Source organism: Pelophylax lessonae (assembly GCF_965119305.1).
Source record: "Pelophylax lessonae genome assembly, chromosome: 6".
NCBI classification, from domain to species: Eukaryota; Metazoa; Chordata; class Amphibia; order Anura; family Ranidae; genus Pelophylax; species Pelophylax lessonae.
In genome coordinates, this window is record NC_138773.1 from 185,359,776 (window position 1) to 185,371,974 (window position 12,199).

A 12,199-nucleotide genomic window follows, 5' to 3' on the forward strand; every position below is an offset into this window, starting at 1 on the left:
AGTGGGGAAAAGGACCGCAAAGCAGGGGGGCACCTCTCCCGCTGCCCATAAAAGTGAACCTGTGGCGAATCTGCAGCCAGGACCACTTTTATCAGATTCTGGATCACCAGTTGTGTAAAAAAATACCAGGGGTATGGCAGATAGCTGTTGCCATAACCCCGCTATTGAACTTCAAAGTACCAACATAAATACACAGTGGGCGGTCCGAAAGTGGGTAAGGAGTCCATACTCTGTAAAAACTAATTGAACAGTCTTCTTTTAATCTACCATTAACTATGTAGTGCAACGGCCTGCCTGAATTGATGCAAATTGAATATATTATTCAGGTGGGTGCTCCCATCACCTAGTTTTGGTAAACCTAAAGAATATTGTACAGAAATGTTACAATCAAACTGCATAGTGTATGACCGGGGGGGTGGTGAGACTCAGCTGTCATAGTTCTTGTAATCCAGCTCTTGCCCCGTTCACATCTAGCGTGACCCGAGCACACCTTTCTTGGCACGTTTTCCTGTGACACGCATAGGGCAGTCTATTGATTTCAATTGGCTTCCCGATATGCAGCATTTCCACATGTTGTTTGCACGCTTTTTTTGTGTGTTTTTTGTAAAAAAAAAACCCACTAAATTAAATAATTAAAACGAAAAAAGCATTTAAAGCACCCCCAGAGTGAGAGCAATAATTTTGGCGCCAGCCCTCCTGTTTACCTCTAAACTGGTAAACAGCTTTTGAAGCGTCTCCCATGAATAATTAAATGTACCACAGTTTGTCGCAGAGGTGGAATTTGGGGTGCAGAGGTTATTAGAGGGGGGCTTTGGGATGCAGAGGTTAGCAGAGAAGCAGTTTGGGGGGCAGAGGTTAGCAGAGGTTGGATTTAGGGTAAAGAGGTTATAAGAGGAGATGTTTGGGGGGGGGCAGAGGTTAGCAGACATGGGATTTGGGGAGCAGAGGTTAGTAGAGGAGGGGGTGGGGGCAGAGGTTAGCAGAGGAGGAGTTTGGGGGGCAGAGTTCAACAGAAGGGGGTCTGAAGTGCAGATGTTCGCAGAGGGGGGTTTGGGGGTGCACTGATTAGTATAAGCATATGTTATCTCAATTAACATACGTGTGGACAGTACTTCTCACGGAAGCTACTTTTGACTTAAACTGGCAGCTATGCGGCCCTCAAAGAGGATGTATATGCATAGTTTCAACTCAACGTATACCAGGTAACATCTCAGCTGAAAATAGATATTTGCCAGACATGAAAAAATTAGTATTGCTGCCAGTGAGAAAAGCCGGGATGTTCCTCTATTGTGCCCCAATAGAGTTAATCCCCTTTCTTGCTAGTATTTCTAAGCATTATGTTAGACTAGCTACTGGAATAGTTGTTTTAAGCTGGATACACACTATCCAACTTTTGTGGTTAGATTTCCTTCAGATTTACCTTTTCTATGTGGTGCAAGGGCCTGCCAGATTGCATACAAATTAAAAGGGTTTAGGTTTGACCTCATATTATATGGTTTTGGTAAGTCTAAAGGAAAAAGTCTTCAGAAAATCTTATAGTGTGTATGGCCCTTTAGGGCTAGCCCATGTTCCATCCAACATACGGATGATAGATATGTTGCTATTACAAAATTATCCACGTTGCAGTAATCTAAATTAAACTAAAGAAAAAAGGGGCCAGGCCTGGCAGTGCCATCCATAGCTCCAATAATTCATAAAACTTTTTTTGAGAGCCCATTTCTCTTGATCTGTTGTTCTTTCAGGAGGGCGTTGTTTACTTGGAGGCGCCATTCCTCAAAAGATGGAGGACTAGGAGACATCCATTTCATAGCAATACTTTTATGTGCTATAAACAGTAATCAGTGGCACTAATACCACTAATACCTTGGGTGAAAACATTCTCTCATCAAGGCTACCTGGTAAACATAATTTAGGATCCAGAGTAATGTCTGAAAAACCCTATTTAATGTGTTCACCAGCTTTCTCCAGTATCTAAATAATTTGGGTCATCTCCAAAGCATGTGGAGTAGATCAGCCGGAGATTGTGGACATCTTGGACACTCCGGAGTGTCTCTGCTACCCCAGTGGAACAACTTTGCCGGTGTTCGGTAAGCTCTATATATTAAAAAAAATTGGGTCAGGCGTTGCGCAGGTGACAGAGATACTGAGGGAACCATCTCTAAAATAGTTTGTCTTTCCTCATCTGACAAAATACCCAAATCCTTCTCCCATCCTTTCCTGCCAGAACCAAAGGAAGCAGCTTAAAAATTGCTCATTAATTGGCTATACGAGGGGATAAGGCCTTTTTTCTCATTAAACCCTGCTAGGAAGAACATCAGTTGAACTGGATGGACTTATGTATTTTTTCAACCTCACTAACTATGTAACTATCAGTGACATGAATCTTACCGTAATTCAGGATTTCTAAACTGAGACTGGAGTGAGTGCCATATTTGTAGGTGTTTAAAGAAATCATGGTGGGGAAGTTGATGAGACTCCTTCAGATTCTGAAAAGTCCTCAAAACGTTTTGAGAATAAAAGTTGTGGGATAAACTGGAGCCCTTGGGTATGCCAACGGTCAAATCCCTCTAATTTATCAAGCTCATTGTAATTTTTGTTTCTCCACAACGGCGCATATTCCGACACCCCTTCATATTTCATTGTTTTTTTTATTGCCTTCCATATTTTGTTCATAAGCACTAACATTGGGCAAAATCGAGCTTGGGCAAACGCACCAGACTCTAGCTGGGACAGTAAATGAAAACGTGGGTTACGACTCAGCAATAGGGCTTATATAGACTCCTCCAATTTTATCTCCCCCAAACAGAAAAGTGCTGACGTTGGGAGGCTACAAAATATGTATTTGAATGAGGTACCGCTAAACTGTCCGCACCTTTAGGTAGCTGAAGTGTAGAGAGTGATTTTCAATCCTAGAGTTTTTACCTTTCCATAGTAATATGCAAAATAATGATTTTATTTGTTTGAACCCCTTAAGGGATATCCAGATAGGTGTATTGTGGAGGACATATAGTAATTGGGGGGCCCAAATCATTTTAATAAGATTTGCATGGCTTACAACCGATAAAGGCAGTTTTGTCCAAATATTGCTCTTGATTTTGAATTTATGGAGAATGGGGGACAGATTGTGTTTTAGGTAGTCTTCTATCCTGGGATGTATCCATATTCCAAAAATCTTATAGTAGGACATCATTTTATTTGGTGAGCTTCTCGTGGCATGGATAGACTCTGGTCATCTAAGGGGATAAGGACTGATTTGTCCCAGGTGATAACAAGACCGGAGAATGAGCCAAAGGTTTGTATAAGGGACATAAGGGTGAATGCAGAGATTAGCAGCGAGATGGGTGATTAATGTATATATACCTATTACATCGATGGTCAGTGTAAATGTCTCAATTATATTGGTGGCTGGTGTAAATACTCCTGTTATGTTGAGGTCAGTGTAAATTTCCCAGTTACATTAGGGATCAGTGTAGCGTCCACCCTTACATTGGTGGTCAGTGTTGAAATCCCCTCCTACATTGGTAGTCAGTGTAAATTCCCCCCTACATTGGTTGTCAGTGTAGAAATTCCCCCTTAAATTGGCAGTAAGTGTAAATTCTCAATTTCACTGGTGGTCAATGGAAAAGTCCCCTCCTGAAATTGGTGGTCAGTATATAAATTTCCCCTTACATTGGTTGTCAGTATAAATCCCCCCCATACATTGGTGGCCAGTGTAGAAATCCCTCTTTATACTTGTGATTGGTGTAAAATCCCCTGTTACATGGTGGTCACTGTAAATCCCCCCTTACATCAGTGTAAATTCCCCATTGCATTTGTGGTGAGTGTAGAATCTCCCACTACATACATGCAAAAGACTTCCAGCTTTGCTCTATATGATTCAAATTTTTCCACAGTGAAATGCTTCCTAATGACTTGTATTACCCAGGATTTTTACTACCTACAAAAACTTACAGTCCAACAGCAATCACAACAGATGTCACAGTACTCAGCAGAATGGTCAATGTCAAATGATGTTTTTTAAATATTTTATTAAAATGTATCTGCAGTGTAATTGGTTTTCATCATTGTATTCTCTGGAAGAATTGTTGGATTGCTACGCTTTAGATTCAATTGTACAAACTAAGGCTAGCCATACACGTGACAATTTCTCTTGTTTAATCCAAAAAGAGGGAAATCACTCAACTCCCAATCCACACAAAACAGATGAGAAAATCTCCTCTGGTGGCTATTGTATTTGGACAGCGGCAGCCATGGCTGTCTGAATATCCAGACAGTGACTGCATCTGATTGGATGATACATCTGGTTGAATGAAGTCACTGTTTGGCTGATATCTTTCCACCAAGCTCCTTCGATTTTGAAGCCGGATTTGTTGAGCTGTTCGACTGATTCGGCAGGGATTCTGTAAGTTGTTATGTTTGTGTCCGCTAATAAAGACTTTAGTGCATTTTTAGTGAAAATATTGTTTTGATATATTTTTTTTTTGGGGGGGGCGCCCTGTGAAATAGGCTGTACGGAACCCATAATTTCTAACAGCAGCACTGCCTGCAGCACCGACCAAGCAGGGAAAACCAGACAGGACAGTTGTACAGAAGGCAATCGGTAGACTGACAATGGCAACACATAGAATTCAATTTGGCCGGTTCCTGCTGAACCAGCCGAATTTTAATCCATGTATGACCAGCTTTAATCAGATGCCGACCTGCGTTAGAATTTACTTCACCAGATCTGAAACTGGTCTATCTGCTCTGTTAATATGGCGCACACCACTTCTGACAGCTTCATGGCGTAGGAAGCTTAGTTAATTCCCTAGGAATGTCATAAAGTCAGAACATTTACTGCACTCTTAGCATAGCATGATATTGAAAGAAGAGCGTGATATTCAAAGTAGAAATCAATGCAAGATAAATATACAGTATATAATTATTATAAACTGCTGCCACCTGCAGACAGCCAAGAAAACAGAATCAACATATCAAGTCATGCAATTTTCTCTAATCTCTACTGCCTGAAATACAGTCAGCTATTTAACACCTGACCCTATACATAAAAATGTGCTTGCTCAAATTACTTCATTATATGAAATTGCACCTTTGCGGCAAAGAAAATCAGAAAAGAAGCATACACACAGGGAATGACACTGTGAACTGAATAAAACAGATTACTACCTACCATGCCATGAAAAATATACCAGACTGAAGTGTAATATATATGATTTAAATTCTTGTCACACCAAGCAACATAGAATTTTGTTTGCATACATCAGTGTGGCATATGCTGCAGCTAAACCGCAGTAAAAATGGTTATATAGGGCAGTGTTTTTCAACCTTTTTTCAGTCAAGGCACCCTTTAAAATCAACACAATCTCAATGCACCCCATTATAAAACTAAACAAATAGTTTTGCATAATGTAGCAACATCCACATGCCTAGGACACCCAACGTTAACGGGGATTTATTCTTCCAAAGCAAATAAACCTTTTCACACTGGTACCCACTAGTATACCAGTGTTTCTCTTCTACCTTGGTTTCTCTCCCTAACTCAACGAATGGGATTCTGGTGCTGAAGGAAAGGGGCAGGAGAGGGGCAAAGAAGAATGCTGTGCAGGTGCCCGACAACTTTTGCTACGAGCCTGCACAATTTTGAAGCATATGTTGGGTATCTTTTTACTCAGCGTAACATTATCTTTCACATTATAGAAAAAAATTGGGCTTACTCTACTGTTTTATTTTTTAATTAAAAAAAGTGTATTTTTTCCAAATGAATTGCATTTGTAAGAACGCTGCGCAAATATGGTGTGATAAAAATATTGCAACGATCTCCACTTTATTCTCTATCCTTGCTGATGGGGTTCAGCCTGCCTTTATGCTTGCTGATGGGGTTCAGCCTGCCTTTATGCTTGCCGATGGGGTTCAGCCTGCCTCTATGCTTGCAGACAGGGTTCAGCCAGCCTCTATGCTTGCAGATGGGGTTCAGCCTGCCTCTATGCTTGCAGATGGGGTTCAGCCTGCCTCTATGCTTGCAGATGGGGTTCAGCCTGCCTCTATGCTTGCAGATGGGGTTCAGCATGCCTCTATGCTTGCAGATGGGGTTCAGCCTGCCTCTATGTTTGCAGATGGGGTTCAGCCTGCCTCTATGCTTGCCAATGTGGTTCAGCCTGCCTCTATGCTTGCCAATGGGGTTCAGCCTCTCTCTATGCTTGCCAATGGGGTTCAGCATGTCCCTACATTTGCAGATGGGGTTCAGCATGCCTCTATGCTTGCATATGGGGTTCAGCCTGTCTCTATGCTTGCAGATGGGGATCAGCTTGCCTCTATGCTTGCAGACGGGGTTCAGCCTGCCTCTATGCTTGTAGCAGGGGTTCAGCATGTCCCTACATTTGCAGATGGGGTTCAGCATGCCTCTATGCTTGCATATGGGGTTCAGCCTGTCTCTATGCTTGCAGATGGGGTTCAGCTTGCCTCTATGCTTGCAGACGGGGTTCAGCCTGCCTCTATGCTTGCAGATGGGGTTCAGCCTGCCTCTAAGCTTGCAGATGGGGTTCAGCCTGCCTCTAAGCTTGCAGATGGGGTTCAGCCTGCCTCTATGCTTGCAGATGGGGTTCAGCCTGCCTCTATGCTTGCAGGTGGGGTTCAGCCTGCCTCTATGCTTGCAGGTGGGGTTCAGCATGCCTCTATGCTTGCAGATGGGGTTCAGCCTGCCTCTATGTTTGCAGATGGGGTTCAGCCTGCCTCTATGCTTGCCAATGTGGTTCAGCCTGCCTCTATGCTTGCCAATGGGGTTCAGCCTCTCTCTATGCTTGCAGCAGGGGTTCAGCATGTCCCTACATTTGCAGATGGGGTTCAGCCTGCCTCTATGCTTGCCAATGGGGTTCAGCCAGCCAACCAACACGCCCCTCTGACTACCACTAGCAGACTCTCACACTCCACTGACAACCAATGGTTGAACCTTACCAGCCACTAAGTACAACTACCTTGCCCTCAACTGACCCTTTCTATAATCATGTGACCCCAACTCTCTCACAATTGCCGCTAGCTAACCCATTAACACAAGTTGCTTTTCCCCTGCTGGCTGCAAGTGGTAAATATGAAAAAATAAATAAATAAATAAATAAATGTTTGTGTAATGGGTACATCACATGATCCCTCCTGGCAAACTTTTGCTACTTGCTACACCAATTGCTAAACCAACCAGTCATATTATTATCACCACAGACCGGTAAAGGGAATAACATATAATATATAACAAGATAATAATATCTTGTTACAATAGCATATGAAAGTGGGTAGGATATATTAGGCTGCAAGTAAACATATTATCTTTGAAGCTGATGTGTTGAAAGCATAAAAAAAAAATTGGATAAGCGTAAGGATTTGGGATAAATTGTAAATGGCTACATAACCAGGTCAGAGCATCTGCAAAACTGCAGCTCTTGTGGGATGTTCCAAGTCTGCAGTAGTTAGGACCTTCCAAAAGTGGTCCAAAGAAGGAAAGATGGCAAATGGGCAACAGGATCATGGGCAGCCAAGGCTCACTAATGCACATGCGGAGCGAAAGCTGGCCCGTGAACTGCAGTCTGATCCAACAGAAGACCTACTGTAGCTCAAGTAACTGAAAGAGTTAATGTTATTTCTGATAAAAAGGTGTCAGAACACACAGTGTATCTCAGTTTGTTGTATATTGGGCTGCACAGTAGCAGACCGGTGAAGGTGCCCATGCTGACCTGTGTCCACAGCCAAAAGCAGCTAGAATGGGCACATGAGCATCAAAATTGGACCATGGAGCATTGGAAGAAGGTGGCCTGGTCAGATGAATTGAAGACAACAGCATTCAATTTAACACAACATTGAGTTCAAGGTGTTGACTTAGCCTCCAAATTCTCCAGATCTCAATCCAATAGTGCTCGAAAAATAATCCTAAACCTCCACCTCACAACTCAGAGGGTCTGCACCTGATGGCTTGGAGACTGATACCACAGCATACCTTCAGATGTCTAATGGAGTCCATATATAAACAGGTATGATGGGTAGTCATAATGTTATGGCTGATTGGGAGGGGGGAGGATTATGGTGTGGGGTTGGCCCCTTAGTTCCAGTGAAGGGAACTCTTAAGTCGTCAGCATACAAAGACATTTTTGACAATTTCATGTTCTCAACCTCATGGGAACAGTTTGGGAATGGCCCCTTCGTGTTCCAAAATGACTGTGTACCAGTGCACAAAGCAAGTGTAACGGATCAACTGGCACCCCGACTTGGTACCTCTGTTGACGGATGCTCCTAGTGCTTCCCAAGGACTCCAAGCACTCCACCAGACACCATAATCACCACAGACCCCACAAACCGCCGCAGCTTGGTTGGGGTCTCGCCGTCTCCTACTCACCCTGGACCTACGACAAGGCTCCAAGTTCCAGTGGGTGAACCTCTCTTTCCCCAGAGAGTGAAGCAGGAACAAGCTCTTACAAGAGCTTAGTGATTATTCAAGGGAGTATGAAGAGAATAGAGGTAGTAAACTCCACGCTTATGGTTATAGGATTGAAATAAATGGAAAGTGTGTAGGCTGCTGCCTCCCTAAAATATAGTCAAAAGACTATATAAAAGGTAGAGAGAAAAATGAGGGAATTGGCGCTGCCTAATAAAGGTAATGTGAATAGGGGTAAATGAATATATATGATGATGTGTAAAAGAGTAAAAATATGTGATAATTAAGAGCATAAAATAATATACAATATACAATATGTAAAAAATATATGAAGATAAATGAATATTATCTCAAATAATCAGTATCAGTAAAGTGACGTGCATAGGTGCCTGTGAGTGACATGTGCACATAAATATTCGATATATAAAGGTGACCAAGTGCTAATAAATAAACAAATAACTTATGATTCTGTAAACAAGAATAAAGGTGATTAATGAGTGATGATATAATAATTAAAAGGGAGTGGCTCCAGTGGATATAAATTCAACAAGTGAATAAGGTGACAGGATAATGATCTAAAAGGTGACTTGGTGGCTGGAAAAGTCCAAACAATGAAAAATAAATAAGGTGAAAGAATTCTTCGTGTAAATAATACACCACGCTGGTGGCCCTGTGGTGGGTAGTGAGGTGAGGTGCTCCGCGACCCCTATAGCCCACTCACCAGAAATACCCACCCCACACAGGGGTATAGAGCGGGTATGTGAATATGGATGGTGGTCCCTCAGATGGATCCTAGTTCCCTCTGTTGGTCCTAAGTGGACGTGCTGGAGGGTCCCTGCGGGGTTCCGGGGTATACCGGGGTTCCTAAAAGAGGATGGCCAGGGTCCTGTGGGGTCCTGTACGTATGGAGTAGTGGCTCCAATGGTCTGGAAAGCAATCAACCAGTCTCAGCGGGACAAAGGCCATGTAGGGTAAGGAAAAGGCACATAGTGTAACTGTGTATGACGGTGTTCTTATTGAGGAATACAAGTAAATGGGTACTTACATTTAATGAAGTACAAACAAGCAATAATAAGATCGTCTGGAACGCAATGCGTTCCACGCCAGTGCCGGAACCGGAAGTGATGCGACGGCACTGTACGCGTTTCGTAAGCATACGTCTACGTCTTCATTTACCCCTATTCACATCACATTTATTAGGCAGAGCCAATTCCCAAATTTTTCTCTCTATGAAGAGAATAGCAATCCCTTGTAGCAGATACCCCCAATAAGAGACAGGACTTTTTATACAGTTTTCCCCCACAAGGTTACCGCCAAGGTGGACCTTGGGGGAACAAGACATGGAATTCACAATCCAATAAAAACAGAGTTTTACACTCAGTCCCTCCCATACAGTGTACACAATCCCTCCCCTCTGCCTGATTACATTACAGAACAATGTGAGGTCATTAACATTTAACAATGGGACAAGCAGACTTCACACAATACACATCCCAGCTCGATAGACAGACAATAGGACAAGACTAACAATGGCAATCTGAACATCTCCTGCATTGAAGTACTGTACATGGAATACACATCTAGGTGTCTTCATGGCAACAGGCTATAGGTCTCACAGTGTAAAGTGGGATTACATCTTCAAACTTCTTGAGAGATATTGCTGACAAATATTACTGTCCCACTTGAAACAATCCAAACCATTAAGTATCTGTCTTTCACTCCCAGTGACGGTGGGTACCGTCACAGCTTAACATGGATAAGCGAGTTTGGAGTGGAGGAACTTGACTGGCCTGCACATAGCCCTAACATCAATCCGCTAGAACACCTTTGGGACGAATTAGAACGAAGACTGTAAACCATGCCTTCTCATCCAACATCAGTGCCTGACCTCACAAATGCGCTTCTGGAAGAATGGGCAAACATTCCCATAGACACATTCCTAAACCTTGTGGACAGCCTTCCCAGAAGAGTTGAAGCTGTTATAGCTGCAAAGGGTGGGCCAACTCAATATTGAACCCTACGAACTAAGACTGGGATGTCATTAAAGTTCATGTGCGTGTAAAGGCAGGCGTCACAATACTTTGGACAATATAGTGTATATTTATTGGATAACTAAAATACATTTTTAAAGCTGAACTCCAATAAAAGATAAAGTTAACCATAGCAGCGGGGGGATAGAAAAAAAAATGTTACACTTACCTTCTCTCTTGCTCTTCCTCTTAGCTGCACAACCAGTCCCCTGGAATCACTTTTCTTCACTGCTTCATGGTTTACAGGCACTCTGACCTCATTATGTACAATGCCAAACCAGCAGGGGGAATATCAAGGGCCCACCAACAGCCCTGTGTGTTGGAATGTACAGAAGAGCGCCAGCTGCTGGATGAGTGAGGAATAAGGCAAGTAAACAAGCTTTTTTTGTCCCCCCCAGATAAAAATTAGCATTTGGTCCTTGCAGGACAGGATAAGCCCTACTGCATAGACTAATTTTTGTTTTACCCGGAGTTCATCTTTAAACCTACTACAATTCGCTTGCTGTATCATACACTCCCCTTAAACAGTTTGTCTAAGGAGGGAATATTAACAGCAGATGTTCTATAAAGTATGGTATCTCCAGTATTTCTCTAGGGTATTTCTTTTTTTTTTTTTAAGGCTATTTTTAGTTTGTTCAGTGGCATTGACATAGTTGTGAAAAGTTTTTTAAGGAGATAAAAGCATGTTCCTAAAGTGATATAAAGTTTAGATTAAAAGTTAAAGTAGATTACACTTGGACATTACCTTGATTGTCAAGCTTTTGAAGGTTGGGCAGGTTTCGCAATACTGTCATTCTGTATTTGTAAGGATCTTGGCTACAGCATGGGTTCTCTGATAACCACAGTATTTTCAGTCTTGGTAGCAGCTTAAGGTAGTAAAGTTCGCCCAAGTTGGAGATATCATTTTTTCTCAAATATAGCTCAGTCAGATTTTGACAATGGCTTATTGGTTCAAGGGTGGAAATGCTATTTACACTGTAAAAAGTCATAAATCAAGAATTTAATTTTTTTTAGGTCTCTGTTGCACAACAAAGCTTAGCATTGCAGTAAGCCACACTGATTTCTTTCTTTCTTTTTTTTTTTTTTCCAATGCCTAGCTAAGTTAATCCTGTCATTTTTATAACTGGGTTTTAAAACTCTTAGCTATCTTTTCCAGCCATTTCTACCCATTATATGAGCTTCATGAATATTAAAGTAGTATTAAACCTTCAGCATTTTTTAGCTTAACACATTGAGCACAATCAAATAAACATTTACCAATTATTTGTTAAAATTCTTACTTTAGCACTTGCAGTTTTCAACTTTCAATGCTGCTGGTTCCTGCTCTCTCAGTTCTTCTTTTCTGAATTTCATTGGAAAAAGAGTTAAGCTGGCCATACTGGTAGATGGTTCAAATCTAAACCAATTCAGCAGGGACTGACTGTGATTCAAACCATCTATGGGCAGGCTGATTGTACTCAAGTCGATCCATCAATTAACCTGGGTACAATCAGCATGTCAGATTTCCAGCATGTGATTATAGCTGCTAGCAATAATAATTGTGTGCTCATGGAAGGGAGGGCTCACCACGCCGATCCAACCCACTGGGAGAACACAATAGTTCCACGAGAAGAATCCCCCCTCAACACTGACTGCGTTGATAGAATCAAGTGATTTTCTTTACCTCAACACATGGTTGCAGGAATGAAAATCACATAATCTATGGCCTGTCTTAATTGTGGGCAGTGCAGTCTCAAGTCTGTCTATTAGCTTG

At 42.2% G+C, this 12,199-nt stretch overlaps 1 protein-coding gene across 1 annotated transcript in view; it reads right to left on the minus strand.

The window, feature by feature from the left end:
* The window catches only part of CFAP410 (cilia and flagella associated protein 410), a 96,424-nt gene that overhangs the window by 28,126 nt on the left and 56,099 nt on the right, over window positions 1-12,199 (minus strand). Inside the window, exon 5 of the mRNA XM_082260373.1 lies at window positions 11,192-11,421. Coding sequence (XP_082116499.1) covers window positions 11,192-11,421 — 230 coding nt within the window. The remainder of the gene's footprint in view (window positions 1-11,191; window positions 11,422-12,199) is intronic.